Source organism: Lactuca serriola, chromosome 5 (genome assembly GCF_051521515.1).
Source record: "Lactuca serriola cultivar US96UC23 chromosome 5, Lser_US96UC23_V15, whole genome shotgun sequence".
Classification (NCBI taxonomy): Eukaryota; Viridiplantae; Streptophyta; class Magnoliopsida; order Asterales; family Asteraceae; genus Lactuca; species Lactuca serriola.
In genome coordinates, this window is record NC_136412.1 from 78,004,637 (window position 1) to 78,032,441 (window position 27,805).

At 36.8% G+C, this 27,805-nt stretch overlaps 2 protein-coding genes across 2 annotated transcripts; one reads left to right on the forward strand and one right to left on the reverse strand.

Moving 5' to 3' along the window:
* Nucleotides 1-20,791: 20,791 nt before the first annotated feature.
* On the forward strand, nt 20,792-22,293 carry LOC145052666 (uncharacterized). Its single transcript, XM_079000520.1, has 3 exons — nt 20,792-21,034; nt 21,190-21,308; nt 22,052-22,293. Exons 1-3 carry the CDS (start codon nt 20,883-20,885, stop codon nt 22,069-22,071), a joined length of 291 nt encoding a protein of 96 aa, XP_078856646.1. The 5' UTR covers nt 20,792-20,882; the 3' UTR covers nt 22,072-22,293.
* Nucleotides 22,294-23,184: 891 nt separating this feature from the next.
* LOC145052665 (TOM1-like protein 9) lies at nt 23,185-27,592 on the reverse strand. Its single transcript, XM_079000519.1, has 10 exons — nt 27,270-27,592; nt 26,163-26,241; nt 25,843-25,941; nt 25,652-25,765; nt 25,398-25,549; nt 25,180-25,261; nt 25,015-25,100; nt 24,627-24,809; nt 24,142-24,554; nt 23,185-24,048 (listed from the first exon to the last, which is right to left on the reverse strand). The coding sequence occupies exons 1-10, from the start codon at nt 27,368-27,370 to the stop codon at nt 23,426-23,428; spliced, it is 1,932 nt and encodes a 643-aa protein (XP_078856645.1). The 5' UTR covers nt 27,371-27,592; the 3' UTR covers nt 23,185-23,425.
* Nucleotides 27,593-27,805: the final 213 nt, after the last annotated feature.

Below are 27,805 nucleotides of genomic sequence, written 5' to 3' on the forward strand. Positions count from 1 at the left end.
GGGAGACTCGTATTATGGGCTCGGGAGCATTCCAGTTATGGGCTAAGGGAGACTCGTACTGTGGGCTCGGGAGCATTCCAGTTACGGGCTAAGGGAGACTCGTACTGTGGGCTCGTGGGTATTAAAGTCTGTAAGGCTGTGGACCCGTTGTGTGTTGTTTTGTTCAGTTTGTAATGGTATGATATTGTTGATATCGTTATGTGGACTATATGTGTATTGGTATTTTGGGGGTAACTCACTAAGCTTTCGGGCTTACAATTTCAGTTTATTGTTTCAGGTACAACAGGGGATCGTGGCAAGGCAAAGGTGTGATCGTTCAGCTCCTCACTTTTTATGACTTTGTTTCTGGGATACTGTGATATGATACATTTTGAAAACAAGTTTGTAATAGTTAACGGATTTGAAATGTTTTTAAAAAGTTTAAATTGGCTTGAGTTTTATGGGTGTTACAAGTTGGTATCAGAGCCTTGGTTTGAGTGAATTGGAGGAACATTCGTGTGAATCCAGTCTCAAATCAAGGACAGATTTTCAAAATAGTTTTAAATGGTTTTCAAAATAAGTTAAGGAGGATGCAGGGTGTACGATCAGCCAGAGCCAGTAAGTAGACCCCAAAATACCATACAAGCTATTTGATTATGTGATATCTTAGAATAACATGATAGTACTAGGCTAAGGATCTTCAGGAATTGCATGATAGAATTACATGATTACATGATGCCTGCTAGCCTAAGGTTTCCTTTACTTGAGATTGACATCATTACTGTAGTTGCTTAGTGTATGCATCACTGTTATACATAATTATGATCTTACATCCTGAGAATTTTTGATTTGGCCTTATGTTCTATTTTTGTTTGATTGGGAGCTTAGGGTAGGATTGGATTTTCGAAAGTCTATAGGGTCCAGTGTTATGTATGGCTAGCATACACTAGTGCTGCAGGGTTGGTGGAAGTTTCATGGATGGGCGGGTTGTGTGAGGCCGGGAGGCCAGTTATGAGATATTTAGCATTCCTCTAGGAGTGAGGATTGAGCGCTTACCAGGTTATGTATTCAGTTAGGGCGTTGTGGTGATACTTGAGACAAATATGGGTAGGTGTGGAAGGTAGTATGAGATCGTACTACTGAAAGCACATGACCCATACGCGTAGCAAGGAAGTCACAACCCCTAGGGTTTGGTTGAGAGTTGGTTCCCTGACATTGTATGGGGCTATTAGAGGTCTTCCTGGTGTATTACCAGAATGGTGGTTATGAGGCGACTCGAGACAGATCCGGGTTAGGATCGGGAGCTGGAAGCCAGGATAGGCCAGTATTGTCATAGGATCATGTCAGTGAGATCATCCGGGAGGAGGAGATCGAGATTGTTCGAGGAAACTTTTCGGAGATGCTTGGGTCTATCAAGACCGCTATAGTTGAGTATTTTGATGAGTGTTACGCAATCAGTGGCGAGACAATTGTCGTGGCAGCCATAACAGCTGTAACGATGGCAGGGGAAGGAACTGGTCGAGCTTTCCAGTAATGGGACTTGTTACTGGGACATATTATGATGAGCAGAGGGTTGTAGTTACTTGGGATCGGTGAGATTTTCGGTACTCGTTGCATTCCGTGGGTTAAGCGGAAGAGTCTAGCACATGAGTTTCTAGATTTGAGGTTTCTGGGTCTTGTTGGGGCTGGAATTTTAGTCGCAGGGACTCTGAAAGGAGTAATGATTATGTTCAGCTGGAGTTATGCAGCTAAAAGTAGAATGGTTAATAGATAGGATTGGAATGTTGTTTCCAGGGCAGAGATTGTGCCCCTTCAGTTTACGAGCTCGAGGCATTGAGCAGGCTTATAACCCGATGATTAGGTTGTATTCCGGCTCAGGGTCAGTTAGTCATCGGGATTGGCGACAATGGTTCAGCGTTGGTGAGCGTAGGTGGGTCGATATGGCAGAAGTATTATGCAAGGTTCGACTCGCCTTTGAACTCTTATATCAAGTGGTAAGGATTGATTATGTGATCTATTGCACTTTTGGGATTGTAGACTATGTCCTGGAAGTAGTTGTAGCCCGGTTTAGGGCAAAGGTTGTTTCAACTATTGCAGTTCAGCTATGGATGATCGAGCTGGTGAGTGAGTCAGGGTGCGTGACCCTGAATGATATGAGTTCAAGAGCTCGAGAGCCATAGATTTGTTTGGAACACTTGGGAAGAAGGGTATTCCGTGGGAGGCTGCGAAAAGAGTCCCATGGGATAGTTGTTCGACATTTTCAGGATTCAGTGGTTTTAGTAATCGTTATTAAATGGCGTATAAGAGCGCCGAGGGAAATAGCTTATTGCTGTTAGTAGAGCATCTATCTTTTGGTCCTTAAGATTTGAGTGTGGGATCATTCAAGTATCAGGGATTGTCGATTAATTTATGTTTTTATTTCACACCGCTGGGTGGTGATTAGCGTTCTAAGTGGGGGAGAATTGGGAATTCGCAGGTTGAGCATCAATCATTGAAGGTTTTGTCCGTTGTTGTTCAGATTATGGTTTCCAGAAGGGTTAGACAGGCGTTAATAGGTGAATCTCTTAGGGAGCGGAAATCCTCCGAAGGAATTCAAGAGGTGACCGTTGAGAAGCTTGGAGCATGTCACCAATTCCCTTATGCAGTGTGCTTATGTTTCCTAAGTTTTTGGGGTATGTTTTCCCTCGATGATGGAATAGAATTTTGATTCGTATTGGACTCGTGTTGCGGTAACCTTCGGGATAATTGTGGAAGTCTTCTCGGGCTAGTTTTGTATTGGTAGAATCGGATCAGTCTCGATCCAATATGGGCTTTGTGGCGAGTGAATGTGAAGCTAAGGATTCCTAATTATGTTCATGGTAGTGGTTCTTCATGTGTAACGGCGGGTATTTATGGTGGCATTAGAGTTGGTTCGATGTACGTGTGATCATGTCTGGGTTATAGTTTGTAAGTTGGATCTAAGTTCGTCTATCATTCTATCTTGGGGTCGAGTGTGCCCAAAGGTTGCAGGATTTTGCTTGGATAAGCAAATTTTTCTATAGGTGGATCGTGCATAGTGGGATTTCAACATGGTAGCACAGGTTGGTGCTGTAAAGGATGTTAAGTAGGCCTTCTCTTTTGGGTTGATTAAGAGCATTCCAGTCATGAGCTGAGGGACAGGCAGGGCATACCAGACTCATGCTGTGGGATCAGAGGCAATCCAGACCTATGTTGAGGGCCTTGAAGGGGTATTCCAGTCATAGGCTGTGGGCCTAGTGATCCTAGTAGTTCATTCTTCTGTTGGACCTCTTTCAGAATGGAAACATTATTGAGGTTCGAGCGAGTCATAATCGGCTGCGAGGAATCACAAGATTTGTGCGAAATACAAGGTTAGGTCCTTAAACTTCAAGTTATGAGTTTAGACCCGAGTTTCATATATAGTGGTATTATGATCTAGGGTGTTCCATCCCGAGGATGACTGAACCCTATGATTGATTGGACTTAACATGTTTGGTATTCCAACCCGAGGGTTGATTGGGCCAAATATGTGTAGAGTACGAAGGTATTCCATCTTGAGGATGACTGGACCCGTCGTAGGCATGCCTAGTATTCCAGCCCGAGGCTGATTGGGCCAAGTATGGATGTTTGGGCTTATGAACCAATTATTATATGTATGTGGTTCAGGAACCAATGGAAAACATTGTCGTGATGACCCAAAAAGGGTTCATCTCCCAGTTTACATCTCGTTGTTCATGATATCACTAGGAATTGGTTATCAGAACGAATTTCTCTTTAAGGAGTACCTAATATCTTGTCAAGAAAAGAGTTTTAGGTAGCAGTGTGTGATTAGTGGTTACGCTTTCTGGTGGGAATCCCAGGTTATTAGCAGTTGAGTAGCTAGTTGGGAGATAAGTGCAATGAACTTGACAATGATCTAATGTGGGCGGTTTGTCAGGAAGCCAGACAATCTCGAGACTCCAGATTTCGGATTGAGTAATTCGGATCATATTGTAAGGGATTTTTTTTATTTGCTTGTTTTTGAACCCTACGAGGGTCGGACATGGTTGCCTTGGAGAGGCCAGCGTTACGCTCAGGATTGTAGCCAAGTAGCTCAAGTTGTTTGGCGTGTAAGGAATGATAAGAAACGATTTCGAGGGCGAAATCAAATTTAAGTGGGGGAGAGTTGTAACATCCCGTTTTAAGTAAAGTAATTAGATATTAAATCAGGAACCCCGGGAAGTAATTATTATTATTATTTTATATTATTTGAGCTCAAAATGTAATAATAATTAGTGGGGTGTGGGTTTCGGGAGGCCAAACGACATAATTTAGAGTCTCGGGGGTTAGGGTGTAATTTTTGGATTTTTATGCAAAAGATTCTCAAGGTGGAGGGCCAATTGGTAACATAAGGACTTAATATGAAAGGATTTTGGGAAGGCGGGGCTTAAATGGTAATTCACGGACTTTAATTGAGAAGAATAAGAGGAGGAGGGACTGGAAGCGTTATTATGGAGAAAGTTCTAATTGTGGACGGGGGTATATAATCTCATCACCCCCTTAAACCCTAACCTTATCCTACATTCTCTTGTAGCCGACACCTCCCACCTTTGATCACCCGACATCCACCTCCCTTCTTATCTATCCAACCAGCTAAGGCCACTAGGGGAAACTGCCATCGACCTCCATTCACGTCGGGAAAACAAGGTTGCCGTGAAGAGGTGAGATGCGAGTGTCACTATGCCATTGACCACTAGTGGCAGTCGACACCTCACCACTTTGTTGAGATCGAGTGGCGCCATTAGCGCCACTGTTTCGCCATCATGTTGTCCGCTCCTTGTTTCACCGGTGAAGCACCTCAGTCTTGTCCATCGTAGCCCGCCGAACTCCCCCTTGTTACAATGATACCATCGTCGCTGCTGCTGCCGGTTGTTTTGTTCAACGCCATCCGCTGCCATGGTCGTCGCCGCTGCTAGCTTTCTTGTGCTGCTGCCTTCGCCACCCACCTGAGTGGGTGTTGGGTTTATTTTCCGGACATGAGATGTGTGTCCGTGTATTGTGATGGGATGAGGCCGCTGGAGATCCGAAGAAACCACCACAACTACCACTGTAGGGTGGTGGCCGCCACCATCTGTCGCCGCCGGCCACCTTAAGGTGGTTGCGTGTGTTTTTGTGTATTTTAGGTGTGTGTGTGTGTGTTTATTAGCGTATGTGTTATTTGGACCGTATTGTAAATTGTAACCAATCAAGATAGTGAAGAAAATTCGTCACCACCACCGTCAGGTGGTGGTTGCTGCCTCCTGCTGCCACCGGCCGCCGTGTCGGGTGTCGTTGTGCTTTGATTGCGTATGGACCTCGTTTGGGGAATGTTTGGACAATGTGGAATCAAGGAAACCCTAATGGGCCCAAAGAAGCCCTAGTGGGCACAATGGAACCCTAATGGGCCAATAAGGTCCAATGTAACCTAAAAGCCCAATCAATGGACTAATAGGCTAGTATTGGGTTAGGAAACCCTAATTAGGGTTTGGAAAACCCTAAGGGCATAAAACCCTAATCGTGGGAATCATTTGGTACACACGAGAATTAATTATTAGATTTAAAATAATAATTGATAACCATTGGCAACTAGCTTAGGGCAATAATGGACTTAATGGATTAAGTCCTTAATGGGTTAAGTAAGAAACACTTAACCCTAATCATCATTTCATGTGAAAAACCCTAATTTTGGGATTTTGGGCTTGGACATATCGGGACCCACATTTGGGCCAATGGAATGGAATTAAGTATTTAGCCAAATACATCATAAGATTTATTTAGTAAAGTGAGGGACTTAATGGATTAAGTCCTTAATGGGTTAAGTGAGAAACACTTAACCCTAATTGTCATTTTATGTGAAACCCTAATTTCGCTTGGGTTTTGTGTTGGGCCTTTCCTGTGGGCTTTGGTAATTGGATTATTAATGGGCCATCCAAGAATAATCATATGGACTAAAATATGTTGATGGGCTTAGGGTAAGGCCCATATGAGGGTATGGGCCAAATTTGGAAGATTGGGCCATATGTTGGGCTTTGGCCCATTACTTGACTATTGAGCCTTTAGTGTGTGAGTTTTAATTTGAGCTAGGAGCCCAATTATTAATTGGGTGTTGTTTGATGTTGACAGTTTGGGAATCTTTCAACCAGCAGCTGGAGTTGTATCAGTGGGACTTCAGCCGTGCTAGGTGAGTTATCCTCACTATACTAAGGGGTCTAAGGCACCAAGGCCGGCCCATTTGATATGTTACCTTGAGCTGTGTTAGATGCTGAGTATGACTTAGTGTTGCATGCTAGTGGTTATGCCTGTTAGGTAGGTATGTAGGACTAACCGTGATGTTATATGATAATTGCATGCTTGATTCTTATGATTTATGTGTTTGTTATATGGGATGGGTTGAGGTTGTGATGCTTCGTGCGGTAGCCAACAAACCCTAGGAGCATTCCAGTTACAGGCTAAGGGAGACTCGTACTGTGGGCTTGGGAGCATTCCAGTTACGGGCTAAGGGAGACTCGTACTGTGGGCTCAGGAGCATTCCAGTTACGGGCTAAGGGAGACTCGTACTGTGGGCTCGTGGGTATTACAGTCTGTAAGGCTGTAGACCCGTTATGTGCTGGTTTGTTCAGTTTGTAATGTTATGATATTGTTGATATCGTTATGTGGACTGTATGTGTATCGGTATTTTGGGGGTAACTCACTAAGCTTTCGGGCTTACAGTTTCAGTTTATTGTTTCAGGTATAACATGGGATCGTGGCAAGGCAAAGGCGTGATCGTACAGCTCCTCAGTTTCTGGGATACTCTGATATGATACATTTTAAAAACAAGTTTGTAATAGTTAACGGATTTCAAATGTTTTTAAAAAGTTTAAATTGGCTTGAATTTTATGGGTGTTACAGATTTGAAATATATATATATATATATATATATATATATATATATATATATATATATATATATATATATATATATATATATAAAAGACATCACAGTTAGGAATAAGTTAGGAACAGTGGCTTTTTATGATTCCTAAATTAGCCATAAAAGTTTTACAAGTTGTCACTTTTGTCCCTTGCATTATATATATATATATATATATATATATATATATATATATATATATATATATATATATATATATATATATATATATATATATATATGAGTAGGATCAAATAAGAACACCAAAAAGGTTGAGAACGCGATAACAAAGTATATTCATTTGCGATTCCATGTATTCATTTGTGAAGAAATGCTAAAATTTTTACGCCTTTAATTTCAATTGAAGAAAAAAAACATATTCATATTGATTGTGCGTAAAAATTTATCATTTCTGCACAAATGAATACGTGGAATCACAAATTAATATACTTGTTCTCGCGTTCTCAACCTTTTAGGTGTTCTCATTTGATCATTTCCCTATATATATATATATATATATATATATATATATATATATATATATATATATATATATATATATATATATATATATATATATATATATATATATATATATATATATATTCATGATTTAACTGTAAACATTTCAATTTGCTACTTTTGGTCTCTTATATTTTATGTTTGCCACTTTTGGTCTTTTGCATTATATATATATATATATATATATATATATATATATATATATATATATATATATATATATATATACACACACTAGTGGTGGACCCGCACAAAGCGACAAGGGGCAGATAATCTCTTTCAGTGATATGCTTCATTTACAAAAAATGTTATGCTCCAAAAGAATGTACATGTTGAAGACAATAGCATACAACTTTGGCGTTATTTGTTACATGATGTATTTGTAAATGTCGGGTAAGATCAGTTGTTTTTTGTTAATGATAGGAAATACCAAACAATGTTTTTTCTTTCTTTTATGACTATATAAGTAGTTACTTAATCGTTTGTTTTAAAGATATTTTTTTTTGAAAAGAATTGTTTTAAAGATATTAATGTCTTTAAGTTTATTTTTTCAGGCAAGATTTGCAAACTGTTGCAGTGGAACAGCCATCTCGGGATGACGACGATGCAGTTGTCAACACCTAAGTATTTTCTTAGCAGAAGTATTTTATTAGGCTTGAACTTTTATGGTTTTTTTTCTGGAGTTTTTTTAAATAAAGTTTGATGTTTTATGGTATTGATTTTATGGAAATTTTATGTTTTATGAAGTTTTCATGGTTATCAATCAGATGTAAGAGCAAAATCATATGCAATTGCTAAAGAATGTTTGTGATCAATGTTGGATCATACTTTGGTGTTACATAGTTGAATTCAAAGAAAATTACAAATATAGCCTAATCCCTTAATTATTTTGTCGAAAATAGCCCAAAAAACCCAAATTACAAATATAGCCATGAAAATCGCAGATGGATTAAGCCCATCTGCGATTTTAGCATTCCATCAGCGAACTTATAAGTCACTAAAGCACATTTGTGTTTTAGCGACTTAAACATTCACATGTGTTTTTATTTTTATTTTTTCGTATAAATACCTCCATCTCTGACTTAAATCGCAAATGAACTAAGTTCATCTGTGATTTCCTCTCATACCACCTGCGACTTTGAGTTTCTTTTTCTTTTTATTTTATTTATTTATTTATTGATTTTGACTACGAAATTGATAGGGTTTGACTATGAAACAACCTTATTATATATATATAAAGTTTTGCAAAAAATTATCACTTTAGTCATTATTTCTTTGAAAAATATGTTTAAAATCTATCTAATAAAATGAATTTTCCAACAAAAAGTTTCAAAAATTAAATTGTCCATAATTCAGAAAGAGAGAGAGTTATCCAACAAAAAGTTTGAAAAATGAAAGAAATAAAAATTATGTTTTTGTACCCCTAGAAAAGGGGAAATCATAGATGGACGCAAAATCACAGATGGACTAAGTCCATGTATGAACGTACAAGTCGCTAAAGCATGGATGTGCTTTAGCGACTTGTATATTCGGAGATGAACAAGTAAAACTGCAGATGGACTGAGTCCATCTGTGATTTTTGTGGTTATATTTGTAATTTGGGTTTTTTTTGTTATTTTCCACAAAGTAATTAAAGGATTATGCTATTTTTGTAATTTTCGCTTGAATTTATCGTTTTAGGTTATATGATATAACTTTTATAAAAAAGAAATTTAGATATTAAGAGAAAAAACTCAAATATATTTTTATAAAAATAACACCTTAAGTTTATTTACATAAAAGTTTTATTTATTTGTAAAAATGAGAAACTTACTAATGTATTTGACAGTAATATATAAGTACAAACTATCCTTCAATTTAAACATATGTTAAAAATCATTTATTGAAAACCGAATAACCTCAATCCATTTTGCATTTTTTTTAATGTTTCTTTTAAACTGAACTTTTTTTCCAAAAGACTTTCCATTCCAATACGTTTAATATAATTTAAGTTAATACATGAAATTGTTTTGGACAATTTAAACTTAAATCTTTATAACGTGGGTTTTTGAAAGCTACAAAGCTTAAGCTTAATGTACAAATCACTTATGCAAGGCTACTTGTAAGGAAAATCAATTAAAGTTTATTAATCAATTCACGTTTTTTTTTTCTATTTAATGGTAAGTGGGAGTCAAATGGTAGACCTATTCTTTGGTCTTTATTTGTGATTTTGAATTTTCATTTCGATATAGTCTTGATAGTGGGTAGATTTTTTTGCCTTTCTGTTATGTTTTTGTTGTATTTAATCAGCCATTGATTCCTCAAATGACTATCGATAGAAGGCTCGACTAAGATAAAAAGAGTAGGTGGTGCGTGCTTCAATTGAGAGGACAAAAACCAAAACATGAAGATGATTATAAGCCTCCATTGCCACAAACAAAATATACTAAGTTCATATGCCATGTTCTTTTCAAGCACATAAACGATCTCAAAGCCACTACTACTTTTTTTAAATAATAATATATTATAAAAATATCAATAGACCAACGAGAAGATGGAACAATCCAAAGATTGGGTACAGATAAACATAAAAAGGGAGAAAAAAATACTATCAATATCAACAAACCAAAGCATAAAGCACATCAAAAAAGACAAAGTGTTTGCTTCCTGATCAACAACCATGAAATAAGATGATAACTAAAGTATTGAATCCAAACATCACCAAAAAAATCAATAAACATTGATATCTTCGCATAGCACGTATGTAAAGCGTTTAAAGCAACATAAAAAGTCCTTATGACATCATTATGTGAATAAATAGGTGAAACTAACGAACTTACCAAGAACCTACAATAATATTAGTAAGATGAGGTATCACTAACTTTGCTGGTTAATTTTTTAAATCATCATATATTTGTTTTTACTTTACAAACTGATCATCATTATTGTAAAAATTTCAAGAGAACACTTTAATTGCAAGAATTCTCGTTAGTCTGCAATGAAAACCACTCATTTTAGCTATGAAACAAAGAAATTGTTTCAAAATCTGCAAGAGACCATGGTTTGAAAAGTCAACAACAAACAAAATTCAACTTCTGATGGTTTACTGACTCTAGTTTGCTTTTTTTTCACAAGGAAAAATGGTAAAACAAAGGAAAATGAAATTGCTTTTGATCAACTAAATTTACACCTAATCATCTTAGATTTCGAATGATCTATAAATCAAACAAAAGAAATCAAGCAATCTCATCTTGAAAACATAGCTAAAACATAGAAAACACAGAAACCCATCATAAATTATTATTATATTTTATCATCTAAACTACATAGGACGAACAATCCGCCAACAAACTGAAGGATTATAAAGTAAAGCTAAGTAATAAAAATTACCTGTAAACAACATTAATATTCCATCAAATACTCAGAAGATAAAAGCCTATACTTAACATCCAACACTTCGAAGCCAAACCCGCATGAAAACGCAATCGAATTTAGGGCTTTCACTAACCAAATGATCCATGATTTATAAAACCCTTCAAACAGAAACCATGTAACCCAAAAATCGAAATGAAGGGTTGATGGAAACAAGAGACCAGTCTAATAATCGGCATATTTCATCAAATTGTTTGCTTCCACAAAAAAACATGTACTTATAAGCCTTTGTAACTCAATTGGTGAAGGATATTGTAAGCATTCGCTAATAAGATAGCAAATTTGGAAGCTTCCCTATGGCTTCACAATACTATTCAATCCATTGAAATATCCTAGTCAAAATTAGAATCGTCATCAATCGATTGCACACACTTACACACCAATTTATATACCTCAACAACCATAATCACAAGATAAACTACCAAATTGATTGCATAATAAGTGGATTAGTGAATAAAATACATGGATCAAGTAAAGATGACATCAATTGAAGAAGGGAATCGACACACATATGATCATTAATAATTTTTAGTAACCACGTAAGAAAATCTTAAACCAACATCAACCATTCATCAGAATCAAAAACCAGGTTAACAAAATCAAGAATTATAGAAAAACTAAATTAGATGGAACGGTTCTACAAACGATACTAAAAAAGATGACGCTTGGAGCATATTCATCGGACAGATGAACCTGTAATCCAAAAAGAAAAATTAACAACAAAATCTAAACCTTTAAATCGAAAATATATACAAAAAATATGGTTTCGAGGATACCCCAGGTGGTTGACGGTGACGAAGGTGTTGGTAGGTTGCGACCACTAAATCGGGCCTATAAATCAAAAGAAAAAAATTAAAAAACAATATCCAAAGCAGTAAATCTAAAAGAAATACGCCAAAGATGGTTTTAAGGGTACACGTGGTGGCTGATGGAGATGACGAAGGTGGTGGTAGTTGGCGGCGACTGGTGTGATGGCTTTTCTGCGATGGTGGTGGTAAGTAGATAGATGGCGGTGCGTTTTATATTATGTATCTTTTTGTTTGAGATTGAAAAACCATAAAGAGAGAAATAGAGACCTCATATATGATTTACCCTGTGGATTTAACAACAAAGTAGAAGTGGTGGTGGCGTCAGGTGGCTGTGTATCATGGTTGTGGTGGAAGCTAGGTGTAGACATAGTGGTATGATTGTTATGGCAGTCAGCTATAGGTGTTGAGACAAAAAAACGAGATGAAGAATGCGAAATTTGAAGAACAATCATGAATCGATCAACATAAAGTGCAAGTAATCTGACAAAGTGTAACACTCTAAATTTTCAAACAAAAATTTCATTTTAAAAGTTTCACACAAAACATAGTTTAACATTTCTCATGCCAAATTGAAAATTTCCCAAACACAAAACATTAGAAATTTGTTTGTCAAATATCACAGAATCCACATAAACACAAATATCAAGCTGGTGTGTACAATCATGCCGGCGCCTTCCCATGATTCTGAGATGTACCTGAAACACATTTTACACAAACAGTATAAGCATGAAGCTTAGTGAGTTCCCAAAGATATCACATACACAAATAATTAGCCTCTCATGGCTATTTCTCAATAAGGACCCTCCGGTCATGTGTCTTAGTGAGGACCCTCCAATCTCAGAGCTCGGTAAGGACCCTCTGGTCATAACTCGATATTTGAACATGATAATGTAACAGCACAAATCACATAGACAAAATGCATAATACCATTTATCTTAGTATAAGAAAATATGACCCTCTGGTTAATAACACGAATAAGACCCTCTGGTCACACATGGATTACCACACATGTAAGTATAGTGAGGAGACTCACCTCACAAGTAAAGTAAATAAATCCTGCACCCGAGCTGCCGGTCTAGTCTCTGCCTAACATATGTCACATATACCTCTAATTAATAATTGACATGAACAACCCTTAAAATGTTAGACCAAGTCCTCTACTAAACCTCATGAGGGTAATATGACCATTTTGCCCCTCAAAAGTCCACATCTTGACCAAAACCCTAAAATTCAATGAAAGTCAACATGTAACATCCCGAGATGAGGTATGTATCGATGACCCTAACTTTTATTACATTTTTCAAAACTAGCCCTTAATTGAGAAAAGGTGGCAGTTGAGTATGTGGGGCGTACGCATGTGTACGCTCAGCGTACTTATGTGCATATCATGAATACGGAGGCCACCTAGTACGCTGGGCGTACCAGAGGGTACGCTGGGCGTAGTAGGCTCAGCGTGTAAACCCTAATTGTCTTGTGTTTCCCTATTTAAGGAACATAATGGCCTCATTTCCAGCCACCATTTCCAACGTCCAACTCCCCTCAAACCCTAAATCACGTTTCCATAGCTTGTGTGAGCATTTATGGCTTATTGAGTGTTCTTGTGAAGTTCTTTTGCGAAGAAGGAGCCTTGAAGGAATATGATTTAGTGACCAAACTCTCGGATCTGAGTTTTTCTGTGGTTGGTGCATCATCCAGAGGTATAAAGCTTGAAACTTTCTCATTGTTTTGTATAGTTCATGTTTCGGTCCATTTTTAGGGTTTTATGTCCCAAGCTTGAAGCTTTATGAGTTTGATGAAATCCAGAGCATATGTTCTGTCCTTTTAGGTCTTTTTAGACGTTTAGGTTCATAAAAATGAGATCTTGGTCGTCAAGATCTCTCCATGCATGAGATATGTGGACCTTGTGATTAAAGGATTAGAGTTTATGAATTTTAGACTTGTCCGACCTTGCTAAGGCTTAAAGTCATCAACTTTATGGAGTAATGGACCTTATCTAGCCTAGATCTATAGTAGTAGCAACTGTCTTAACGGATTAAGGCAAAAAGAGTGAAATGAGGAAAACTGGGGAGTACGCCATGCATACTCCTAGATATGCGCCGCGTAGTGCTGAGCCACCCCGATGCATGCATGGCTGGTTGTACACCCAATGTAGAGGGATGTACGCCCAACATACACGCTGGGTGTTGAGTTTCTTTGACTTTTAGGGTTTTGGTCAAGATATGGACTTTTGAGGGGCAAAATGGTCTTTTTACCCTCTCGAGGTTTAGTAGAGGACTTGGTCTAACATTTTAAGGGTTGTTCATGTCAATTATTAATTAGAGGTATATGTGACATATGTTAGGCAGAGACTAGACCGGCAGTTCGGATACATGATTTATTTACTTTACTTGCAAGGTGAGTCTTCTTACTATACTTACCTGTGTGGTAATCCATGTGTGACCAGAGGGTCTTACTCGTGTTATTGACCAGGGGGTCATATTTTCTTATATTGAGATATGTGTTATTGTGCATTCTGTCTATGTGATTTATGCTGTTATATAATCATGTGCATATATTGAGTAAAGACCGGAGGGTCCATACCGACTTGTGAGACCGGAGGGTCTTCACCGAGACACATGACCGGAGGGTCCTTATTGAGAAATAGCCATGAGACGCTAATTATTTGTGTATGTCATATTTTTGGGAACTCACTAAGCTTCGTGCTTATAGCGTTTGTGTAAAATGTGTTTCAGGTACATCTCAGGATCACGAGAAGGCACCAACATGATTGTACACACCAGCTTGATGGTTTGTGTTTATGTGGATTCTGGGATATTTGGCAAATAAATTTATGATGTTTTGTGTTTATGAAAATTTCAATTTGACATGAGAAATGTTAAACTATGTTTTGTGTGAAACTTTTAAAATGAAAATTTTGTTTGAAAATTTAGAGTGTTACACAACACCCAGTGCATATGCTGGGCGTACAACCAGCCATGCATGTATCAGGGTGGCTCAGCGCTACACGAAACGTAGCTGGGAGTATGCACGGCATACTTCCTAGTTTTCCTATTTTCACTCTTTTTGTCTTAATCCGTTAAGACAGTTGCTACCACTACAAATCTGCGCTAGATAAGGTCCATTACTCCATAAAGTTGGTGACTTTAAGCCTTAGCAAGGCCGGGCAAGTCTAAAACTAATAAACTCTAATCCTTTAATCACAAGGTCCACATATCTCATGCATGGAGAGATCTTGACGACCAAGATCTCATTTTTATGAACCCAAACGTCTAAAAACACCTAAAAGGACAGAAGCTATGCTTTGGATTTCATCAAACTTATAAAGCTTCAAGCTTGGGACATAAACCCTAAAAATGGACAAAAACATGAACTATACAAAACAATGAGAAAGTTTGAAGCTTGATACCTTTGGATGATGCACCAACCACAGAAAAGCTCAGATCCAAGAGCTTGGTCACTAAATCTCCTTCCTTCAAGGCTCCTTCTTCTCAAAAGAACTTCACAAGAAACACAATAAGCAAGCTATGGAAACGTGATTTAGGGTTTGAGGGGAGTTGGAGGCTGGAAATGGTGGCTAGAAATGAGGCCATCATATTCCTTAAATAGGGACACACAAGAGAATTAGGGTCTACACACTAAGCCTAGTATTCCTAACATACCCTCTGGTACGCCCAACGTACTTGGTGGCCTCCGCATTCATGATACGCACATGAGTACGCTGAGCGTACAAAGGCGTACGCCCGACGTACTCAACTACTACCTTTTCTCAATTAAGGGATAGTTTTGACAAATGTAATAAAAGTTACGGTCATTGATACATACCTTATCTCGGGATATTACAATTCTCCCCCACTAGGATCAGACTTCGCCCTCAAAGTCATCCTTTGGAAACAACTCTAGGTACTGCTCATGCATCTCAGACTCCGTCTCTCAAGTCCACTCTGAACCTCTACGATGCTGCCACTGAGCTTTAACCAGGTGCAGCTCCTTGTTCATCAAGGTCTTTAACTTCCTATCCATTATTGCTACTGGCCTCTCAATATAGTTCAGGCAATCATCAACCTGAATGCTGTCTAAAGGAACCACCACTGTCTCGTCGGCTACACACTTCCTCAGTTGAGATACATTGAAAGTGTTATGAATCTGGCTTAACTCCTCAGGTAGCTTTAACCGATAAGCTACCTTACCCACCAGGTCAATCACCCTAAAAGGACCAATGAATCTAGGGCCCAGTTTTCCCCACTTACTGAATCGGATCACCCCTTTCCATGGGGATGCCTTTAGGAGAAGAAAGTCGCCGACCTGGAACTCTAGCTCGGACTGCCTTCGATCTGCGTAACTCTTCTAATGACCCTGGGCCGTCAACAACCTTTGTCTAACCTACTAAATTTGCTCTGTCATCTTGCGCACTATCTCGGTGTTCCCGATCGCTCTCTGTCCGACCTCTCCCCCAAAATATAGAAGTCTGACATCTCCTCCCATATAAAAGCTCAAAGGAGGCGTCCCAATGCTGGAGTGATGGTTGTTGTTGTATGAAAACTCAGCCAAGGGCATGTAGGAATCCCAACTCCCACCAAAGTCCATAACACAAGCGCGTAGCATATCCTCAAGCGTCTGAATCGTTCGCTCACTCTGCCCGTCTTTTTGTGGATGGTATGCGGTGCTAAAATGTAGCCGGGTACCCAACTCCTCATGAAATTTCTTCCAGAACCTGGAAGTAAAATGCACATAACGATCTGACACTATCGATGTCGGAACTCCATGCCGAGCCACTACCTCTTGAACGCAGACCTTAGCCAGTTTCTCCGCAGATGAGTTCTCACTTATAGCTAGGAAGTGAGAACACTTTGTCAACCGTAGAGATGCAAATGGGGGCGGATATTTGTGGATACTACAAAATCCGTCCCCGCACCCGACCTCCGATCCACATATCCATCCCCGCCCCTGCCCCGCTAAATCCCCGACGGGTTCGAGTAGAAAAATCTCTGCCGGATACGGGGAACCCGATGAATACCCGTTTAATAAAAAAAAATTATAAATCTGAAAAATATAAATTAAAAATACATAATAATAATAATAATAATAATAATAATAATCATGATAACCAATACAATTTAGAGTTCTTACTTCATTCTCATACACGATATAGTAAAAACTATAGCGACAAACCAATACTTAACAATAAAACAAAAACAAAATCCATAACATTCAAGTTTGTTTAAAGAAACCAACATAAAAAACACAATTCTTCATAAGCTAAAAATCAAAATCCACAAAGCTTGGACCTGCTTTATCATCTTTTATAACTTCAAACATTGCAAATAAAAAATAGACAAATATAAGTCTTGTTACAAAATATTTTATGTTAAAAAAAGTAAAATGTAAAAGGGTTAGAATATAGAACCTAATTTCTCATCCCATAGCCAATCTTGGACACAAATTAATGCTTCCAATGTATCCGGATGAAGCCTATTACGATGAAGAGTGACATGTCTACCACCGGTACTAAAAGCTGATTCAGATGCAACCGTAGACACATGTATAGCCAAAACATCTCTAACAACTCGTTGCAAAGTAGGATATTTAAGACCATTCGCCTTCCACCATGCTAAAATATCAAAATCTCCGGTCCTTGGCAAAACATTCTCCTCTAAATAATAATCTAACTCAGATTTATAAGTATCAACAGTTGAAGTGGTACTCACAAATAAATCAAAGCCCGCCAAAGGATCTCCACAATCATCAACATCCATGCCAAAATCAGAAATATTCAACGAAAAATCGGTTTCTTTGGCATCACATGGCTTGTATTCTTTTACCAAGTCATAAGTCAACTTCCTAACTCGCTCAACTTCAAGTGGGGATTCATCACCATACATTTTGGGAAAATAGTACTCAATCAACTTCATTTTGAATCCTGGGTCCAAAATAGTGTCTAGGGCTAATACTCCATGTATGAGAGACCAATATTGTTCAAACTTCTCAGCCATATTGGTAGCCATTCTCTTGATCTCCGCATAAGGTGATATAGCACACTCTTGAAGCAACATTCGGATCTCACAAATCTTTGGGAAAAAAAGATTGGCAGTTGGATATCTGACCCCAGAAAACATCTCAGTCACACTATAAAATAGTTTGAGTTTTTCACACATCACTTTTGCTAAAAGCCAATCATGATCACTAGGTGCTTGCTTGTAGCTTTTATCTTTGTGTACAAGGCTATTGAAGACTTCTTTATAAGGAATCGCACTCATAAGCATCAAATAAGTTGAATTCCATATAGTTTTACAATCTAAAACTAACTTTCTCTTACTTGAAAGAGAAACACCATCCTTTGTTTCCTCAAATTTCTCAACTCTTTTTGGAGTTGCAGTCTAGAAAACAACACTCTCTCGAATTGACTCTATCCCACTTTGAATTGCACTTAATCCTTGTTGAAAAATTAAGCTCAATATATGTGCACAACATTTCATGTGAAGCAACTCCCTTTTCAAGAGAAGATTATCAGGTCTTAATTTCTCTTTCATTTTCTCCATCATAGAAAAATTTACACTATAGTTATCTAAAGTCAAGGTAGATAACTTGCAATTAGTGGACCATGCGACCAAACACCCCATCAATGCTTTAGTTAGCGTTTTAGCATTATGAGGGGCTGGAACATACATAAACCTTCAATTTATAAAAAAGAAAAATAATTAGTTCACAATTAAGTAAGATAAAATAATATAAAAGAGTCAAAATAACTAAATACCTTAAAATTTTACTGCACAAGTTCCACGAATCCTCAATAATGTGCAGTGACAACCATGTAACCTCTTTTTTGGTTAGAGGCTGTCCACATATCAGTTGTCATAGCAATTCTGCATTGGTTAGAATTCAACATCTTTTTTAGTTTAAGTTTTTCAGTCTAAAAAATGTCCTTTATGTAACTGGTAATGGTAGTTCGTGACACATGTTTAAATAATGGGTTAATTGAGTTAACAAAATTTCTAAATCCAACATGTTGCACCATGTTCAGTGGATGCTCATGAAGAATGATCATCTTTGCTAGTTGTTCACGAGAAACATTTTGATTAAATGTATGTGCACCAAGTGATACAGGCCCATCTTTTTTTCTTGGCGTGGATTCAAGATCGATTGTCTTATGTCTCTATTATTTTTTGACAAACATTTTCTGTAATGCTCCTGTAAGTGTGTAGTCCCATTCTTGCTTATCCCACTCAATTTTTTGTTACAATAGTTGCATATCTCCTTATAAACACCATCTATCTTTTGCTTTTTAAAATGTCTCCAAACCTTGGAAGTTAATCTTCTGTTTGTATTTTCAGCAACCTCTACATCTGTTGTTCAAGCCAATTGTCCATCTGTTGTTCCAGCCAATTGTCCATCTGTTGTTCCAACAGGCTCAACACTTGGTTGTGGGGGTTGTTGATCTTGAATGTCACTACAAAAGGATAAATAAAATGTAATCAACATCACAATAAACATGATTCTTTTTAGAATCAGATAAGTTTAAAGAAAGCTAAATATGGATAAATTGTAGTTATAGGGAAAAAAACTCAGATATATAGATTGTAGTTATAGATTGCACCATTGTGAAGCTCAAGCTAAAAAAAGGCCATTTCAGATTACAACCATAACAAAAAGTCGAGTGCAGGAAGATTTAGATGGACAGATTACAACAACAACACATATAAGTCAGAAAAATTAAGATGGACAGACTACAACCACAACAAAAGTAGCCATATTAGTTTAGTGTACATACATATCCAAAGCAAAAAAGAAACCAAGTTCATGAACTAATTACCATTCAGCAAAAAAAATTTTGATATTATTTCATGATTCATGAAAAGGAAACCAAATTCATACATATCCAGTTAATGAAAATCTAGTAATTGCAGATGGACATATTGTTGGAACAAAAATCATTGAATTAATTGACTAATACAACTAAAACCGAGGACAAGAAAATCGAGTGAAGGGTTAATCAGTTCCAAAATAGACCAAAATAGATGCAAGTAGGTAATCAGGTTTCTACAAAACCATAGTTTAATCAGGTTTCTACAACCAAAATCACTCAATTGAGAGAGTAATAACCAAAACCGAGTGCAGGAAAACCGACTGAAAGATTAATTAGTTACAAATTAATCTAATTTATTGAAATCGATTACCTAGGCTTAGGATTTTCTGATGAAGCCAAAACTTCTTGTACGTTAGTCTCCTTCAATTCCATGAGTGCACAACAAGTTAAAGCGAAGGTGAAGGATTGATGTCGTCGACTCATCATGCAGAACGAGGGGCCAATTCCAGAAATAAGATGAAGTTTGAATATTGAACTGAACAAGAATCAAAGAGGAATGAAGGGCTTAAGTGACAAAGAATAATTTTCGTGTGTGGCTGCATCTTTTATAATGAGTTCTTGATTGTAGGAGAAGCTGAGAAGAGACTAGAGAGAGAATGAGACGATGAACAGTGATTCAATGCTTAATGAAATGAGGAGTCGAAATATTGAACTCTTGAAGCGTCGTCTTGAACTTGATACTCTCAATAAGATTTCCCAATTCCCATAAACATTTATTCTCTCTCTCTCTCTCTCTCTCTCTCTCTCTATATATATATATATATATATATATATATATATATATATATATATATAGTTTCGGTAGTAAATGGGCTAGAGCTTTTCGGGGTTCTCAGAGGTCTTGATTGGCTCCTAAACTAAAGGTTTTCATTATATCTAAAGTGTGCAGTGAGGGATCTTTAATCCGGCGTCGGGACTGACGGGGCTCGAACCCGCAACTTCCGCCTTGACAGGGCGGTGCTCTGACCGATTGAACTATATATATATAAACTTAAAAAATACAAAAGTAAGTAAAAATAGATATAAATACATAAAAAGAATATGTTTATACATTATATATTAGTTTTGAAGAAATCTTAAGAAAAGTTCCATTATTTTGAAAAAACTAACGATTTGGTCCTATGACCTATGACCTGTTAAACATGTCAAAATAGGCTAAAAGTAATAAATTAATTGGTTTCTTGGTTTTTATATTAAAAAATTAAAAAAATCAAGATATTTCATTAATAAAAATAAATTTAAGATTTTATTAAAAAATTTCCAAAATACTCGGAGGGGTTAGAATTCGATAAAAGTGAGCTTGTGATATGCATTTGAAGAACCTAAACCCCATTCTTGCAATCGCATAAACCCCCTTTTGAAATCAGCACAAATGTCTGCTTCGACGTCAAGAGCTGTTATTTCAAGGTTATGTTCTCGTTTTACCAGCAAGATATTCAACGGGAAGCACCCCACAACTCCATTAAAATCAGCCACTTCACCTCCTTCCAATCCTTCAACAAAACGCATTTCTGCTACTTCAAGGTTATTGATCATACCCTTCCTTTCATTCATCGGTCTTAGTGAATCTGCTTGTAGGTTTCATAACAATTCTCGTAATTTATATCTGCGTCTGATTCAAGTCATTCAACGAATGATGGAAATGGTGATTTTTGTTGGGTTTTGTGTTTGTTGATTAGATTACCGGTGCAACTGAGCTCTTTGTTATCGATGATGCCTTTGCACTCTGCAATTGCTTCCTGCCGACTGACTTCGGCTCTTTCAGTTGAGTCTCAAAGCTGGGGTTTGATTCCACTAGGTAATTTCAATGTTTATTGAGAATCCAATTCATCGTTATTACTACACTTGTTTATTGATTCCAGTAATTAAGAAAAGGGTTAAATACTAGAAATAACAAGTCATAATATAGCTGATAACATCCTACTTACATTTCTTTCTATTACAATATTGTACTTTCATTGTTTTTTCTTCTCAAGTCATTATACTTTCAAAATCAATGAAAGTAAGCTTTCATTTCTTGCATTTATTATTACTGCACTTGTTTCTTGGTTCCAGTATTTAATGCAAAGGTTTAAGGATAGGTTAAGGGACTAATTTAGAGGGAATCTTTTCAGTCGTTTTGAAGTAATATTATCAATTAACATATGAAACTAGCTTTTTAGAACATATAATTGTATGAAATAATGCAGATATATTCAAGTCTATGTATTTATTATTTAAATGAACAACTTATGCTTCTTTTGATCCTCAATTAAGCGAATAAGCACAAAAAGATCAATCATGATTTTATAATTAAATGATCACATCTATTGTATAAGATTTGAGGGATTGTGTTAAGTATAAATGTATAAAAAAAAATCTTGCTACAATGTATATTTATTAAATATAATATTCAACATTGGACATATTCTTAAGCTCTCGATGATATTTTTCTGATGACATATTAGTGTAAAACTAATTTGTTAAATATTAACAATTTATGTAAGAAACCAAGTGGTGTAAAGTGAATAGTATAACGTTTGTTACTTTTGTTTGTTGCAGGTATCTCGATGCCTTTATGACAGCAACTGCTATCAATTCAGTGAACTGAGGACTGTTTTCAAGAATTTGGAGGGTTCTTTTGTCTTTTTACATATTGATTACTGTTGTCTTGCTTTCTTGCTCCTGTTATTAGGAGAAATAGTCTGGCAGAAACCTGGAACAATGTTCTATTTTCTTTAGTCAAATGCAGCCAGTGACTTGTTCTTTCTTCTTTATTTAATGGACACAACTTAATTCGGTAAGTGATTTGTGGGTGTGTTTTTTTGACTTGATATAAAATGGACGTTCTAATGAATGGGAAAACCCTAATACCTTTTATCAGTTTCATAGCTTGATTATCAATGGAATTTGTGTCTAATTCAAGAATGTATATGGGCCTATCAGAAAGTCGATTCTTTTCTCATTTAGTTCTTACTCTTTCCAAATTTGTCTTCATGTCATCTTGTCTAATATATTTTAGCGAAATTGCTAGAAAACTCCTACGTATTATCCTTCGAACCCAAAAAAACTGTTATGTTACTTTTGTATCCATTAAAACCATTATACTTTCTGATTTTCTTTAAAAATTAATGTGTTGCAACCAGATACCTGATTTTCAAAAAATGTAATTGTTATTCTACAAGATTGCTAACCATTTTGGCAGAAACTGAAATACCATTAACAGAAATCAAATATCTTCCTACTCACTATCACTAGATGAAGACATGTGTCAAAATCAAAAGGGGATTAAGAGAGAGAATTAAGGGTTACATGTGTCATCATCTTATGACTAATATAGGAGGATATTTAATTTTTCTTTAAGATATTAAATTGCATTTGTTGGCAGCTTGAAGTCAAATTTATCAGTTTCTTTCCTGAAAAACGTTCTGAACCTTAGAAAAAAATGTCCTTCCAATTTTAAAACTACGAAAATTCTTGTTCATTTGTTGAACTTAATCAATTTTAAAAGCTATTTTCAATAGCTAGCATGAGAAAAGCATCCATGTCTTCTTCTTCACATGCATATTTAATAATAAATTCCAATATCGTCTTTTTGGATAGTACAAAAAATGACAATTTTTTGCTCCAATGACATAACTCTCAGTCCCAATCCAATACACATCAAAACACAAGAAGAAAATTTACAGAACGTAGAAAACAAGAAAAGAGCTTATTGGCAAGCAAGAGATGTTTGCAGTTTCCTCTGAAACATGTAAAATGTAAAATGTAAAATGTACAAATCCGCATGAGGAAAAATAAAATTTGGAAACAGATATAAAAAGCAGCAGCAGCCAAGAAACAAGAATATAAAATATACGATGAAAAAAGAAACAAAAAAGGAATCAAGTATATAGTAGTAGTAGTAGGAGGAGGAGGAGGATATAACTCATAATCTCAGCTGGTGGTGGTTTTGTTAGGCTTATTAGGCTTCCCAAAATCAACCAAGTCTCCGAAAAACTTATCTTCAGCCTTTGTAGGCTTCCCAGATGGGACATGGACATAGGACGCATTAGCCATGGAGGGGCCCGTGTAAACCGTACTAGTGTTGTTCATATAACCACTGTTGTCTCTAACCGATAACCCTGACATTCTCTGGTCAACAAACTGAAACTGCTGCGTGTTTTGTTGTTGCTGGTAACCATAGTTAGCAGCACCGTAACCGTAGTTGTTGGTGTTGTAACCGTACGGCATTTGGTTAGCAGCATACATGGGTGGTTGTGGTTGTGGTTGTGGTTGTTGTTGTTGTTGTTGTGGGTACATTTGACCGGTGGGTTGAAATTGCTGTTGCATCCCCAATCCCATCACCTGCTGTTGTCCTTGAAATTGTAATTGTTGTTGTTGTTGAGGATATGTGATTGGCTGCTGTTGCTGCATGTACATGCCCATTCCCTGATCGTTTGTTTGTATTTGTAGCCCCACTTGAGGCTGAGGGGCTACTGATTGGTTATCATCAGTTGATTGAGCTTCCCATGGAGGTGGTGGTAGTCCTACTCCATCACTTGTTGGACCACCTGACCCTGAGATGTTATGTTTGTTATTCATAACATAATAAAAGTCAAAAGCAGATTGTTATTTTTATATAAACAGTAAGCAAAAAGTATAACTCCTACCATTCCAGGAAGAAGTAGCTCCTTGATTATACGTGGTCTGTGGCTCATATTGTGGTGGCAAAGTATTTGCGTTGGGGTAAAGTAATGATTGGTGAGGTGGAAAATTTTGGGACTGTTGTAGTTGAGGTGAAGAAGAATATGTTTGTCCTTGTCCAGCTGGCATGTTATTCTGTGAAAGCATGTCCACTAGGGCTAGGGCGTTATTATACTGAGGTGGAGGGGTGGTGGTCGACTCAGGTTCACCCGTGGGTACAATGGCTAGGGAGTTTTCAGGAGTTGGTGAGCCAAAGTCGTCCCCACTCAGAAGGTCAAACTTGGGGTTGACTGTCACCGGAGTTGTTGGCGGTGGGGCGGTGGTTGTTACCGGAGTAATGGCAAGGAAATCCGCCTCTAAACCGTTGCTGGTGGTTGACCTGAGCATAATACAGGGAATTTTTTTTTAGCCCAACATTGGAATACAATTATGACATTATAAACTTGATTACCCTGATTGTTTGGTGTCTCCTGTATCAATAAGAAGATCATCCACAGGGACCAATGCTTGACTAGTTTCAGGCTTTGACTTTTCTACAGGGACAGGTGTTCCTGAAACAAGTGCTTCATGTTTCGCTAGGACCCGCTGCAAGTCATCATTCAAAGCTAAGCCTTGACATAAAAGCGATTCATCCCTGTCACAAAACGGTTAAATGCTAGAAATAGCAACGTACTTTCATTGATTTGTTTTTTACAGAATCCTACTTCCATTCTTCCCTTTTATAGCAATGTCAAAAGCAAATTTCACTGCTATAATTGGGTAGATTTTTCAAACTACAATGTCCTAAATAAGAAAAAGAAAAATGGAAATAGAATGCTATTTATACAAGGTGTACTTACGATGTTGAGTTCACAAGGTGTACTACTCTTCGCTTGTATGTACTACATTGTTCCACCAAGTCTACAATGACCTCTTGTCTTAGTCCCTGATTCCAATTTTCAAAAGAAGACTTAAATCAAACTTGAGGGGTAAAATCGTAAATTTTTTTAAAAAAAAAACTTTACCTCTTTCTTTTCTGGATCTATTGCAGTCAGCATTTCTGCAAGGACATCCATGATACCACGTGCATTCTGCAGTTCTGTCAAGCTGAAAAGAAAAAACAGAATAAGACAAAACTACACTTGACATATTTTAAATAGTAACTATTCAAGTGGAACATATATGAACAAGAAAACAAAATGCTTTTAAGACAAGAAGCTTAAAATGTGATTTCTAGATATACCTCAAGGTTGGAAACTCAGCCTCTACAGAAGACTCGCCTGCTTCATTTCCATTTTCTGGATTATTTGTAAATGAAGACCTACTTTGTGTTTGTGGGTTTGTGACAGCTGGCGCTGGTCTGTCAGTCCTCTGTGGAAAAACTGCTCCAAGGCGCTGAAACGTATAGAGCAACATAAATCAAGAAAAAATATATTTCTTCCAAGAAATCTCAATCAAAAAGTTCAAGAAAATTTATATTTTTCTAACTTAACTTACCAATAATTCATGATATGCTGCATAGTATTGTGGGTACCTTGCCCTTGATCCTCCAAACCCTTCTTGCCAAGTGTCTATTAGAATTAAGATCTTCTCTTTTACATGAAAATCAGGCTGCAGTTCACAAGATTATTATTTATGTCAAACAACAATTCACTATAGCAAATTGCTTAAAAGATAATAGTTCTAACCTTCTTTTTTACTATTTTCACCATCTCATGAAGCAGATCTCTCTCAGCTACATGCATATGGACAAAATCCCCACAGTTCTTCATAATTGTTTCCAAAAGCTTAAACACAGTAAACAAGATGAAGATCTTTATGTGAATCCATTAAGAAAAAGGTCTTGAAAATTAAACATGTGGTATGTATTTCTTTAACAACTTTTTGGGGGGTATTCAACTAACAATGCAATAAAGTCACCCTCGAGAGAAATTAAATATTGGGTCTAAAAGTAAAGTGATTGGTAAAGATCTAGAAAGATAAGAGCAGTAGTTTTCTTTGTGCTTACTGTTAATACAAGAAGTTGAACTTTTGGATTCTTGCTTCCAAGACGCTTTTTTATGCCTTTAACAACATCCTTAGCTTGCCTGAATAGCAATTACATCAATGTTAATACCATATGCATGAACTTTCGTACATACACACAAGCAATAAAAATGAGTATATTGAAGATAAGCTATGAAGAGATATACATATTTGCTTGATCTTCCGATAACAACAAAATATGAACATAAGAAACAGAACAATTTTCTTTGCTAAAGCTGATCTACCTATGCTGATAGTCCTTAATTAATTGAATTCCTTCCTTCATTAAAGGGGTGTGTTGTAATGCTCATAACTTCGACTAGCCTTAGACTAGAACAACATGCATATAGGATATAGGTTTAATCAAGGACCTGATTTTATCCTTACCTAATTAATAGCAAGCATCACATGGAAGGATACTTTGTCTGTTATTTTTTCCTTCCTTCGTAGCATTCATCCCCTCGACATTGAGGACCTTACTTTGTGCTCTCATTATACTATTTCTAAACAAGTCTAGGATTTAAATGAGCATTCATGATATCAATGCTAGTAAAAATATCAATGATATGGAGCTGGTACAGGTCAATTTAAATTCAGATTTTGTATACACATCAGAGTATATCATATACAAAACAAAGGGTAGAGCAAATACACACAAATCACAATTGAGATGTGCAGAATAATGTGTAGCTGAGCAAGGTCAAAAACAGCCCCAAAATCCCAATTTCCATGCCAACTCAACCCTTCACTAAACCCAGTTCCTTACAAATACAATTATACCTAACATTATTGAAGAGAAATAACAGACTTATAGATTTCCAGTTTCACTTCAATCTAACTTCTTTAATCTTGCTCAAATCATTTAGTTCTAACAATTTATAGCCAAATAAACCCTAAAATCGCACATTCCTACACAACCTCCAGTCCAAAGTAATCCATTTCATCAGAACCTACTCAAATTTCAATAGAAACACAAATATGTCGGTTTTAATGTTCAGCATTACAAGTAAAAGATAAAGAAACAAGATCAGTTCGTATTACTAAACATGATTTACAAATAGAACAAGATCGAAGAAGAGCGAGAACATACGCAGGATCATGATTGCAGATATCACAGATTTCAGTATTCATCGACCAATCAGGTCCAATAAGCATGCTGCTTGTTGCTCTTTCCACCATTGAATTCACCATCTCTTTCAGTATAAATCGAAACCCTATAAATCACCGGAAACTTGATTGGATTTATTATTTCCAGCCGGATTTCGTCCGGTTATACAAACGGCAAATTCAGAAAGAACACCACCACCTAATTTGCAAGGAAAAAAAAAATCAGAGATCAAACAGTCAAAAACACCTATGTCCCTATCTAGATCTTTGGGTTTCGATCCGTGATCGCTGTTTCTTATTCCTTCTCCCGTTTTTTGCATTACCGAAAAAAAAGAAAATCGGAAAGTAAAAGTAGCCAATCAAGAAAAGACACGTGGCAAGTCGATTACTGCTTGATTATTTTGCATATTCGGATCACGCGGTTAGAATTTTTCGCAACGAGGTTTGAGGGTTTACCGGAACACGTCATCAGATACGGTTGAGTCAAATAAATGTCAACAGGTGAGAAAAAAAAGAGTC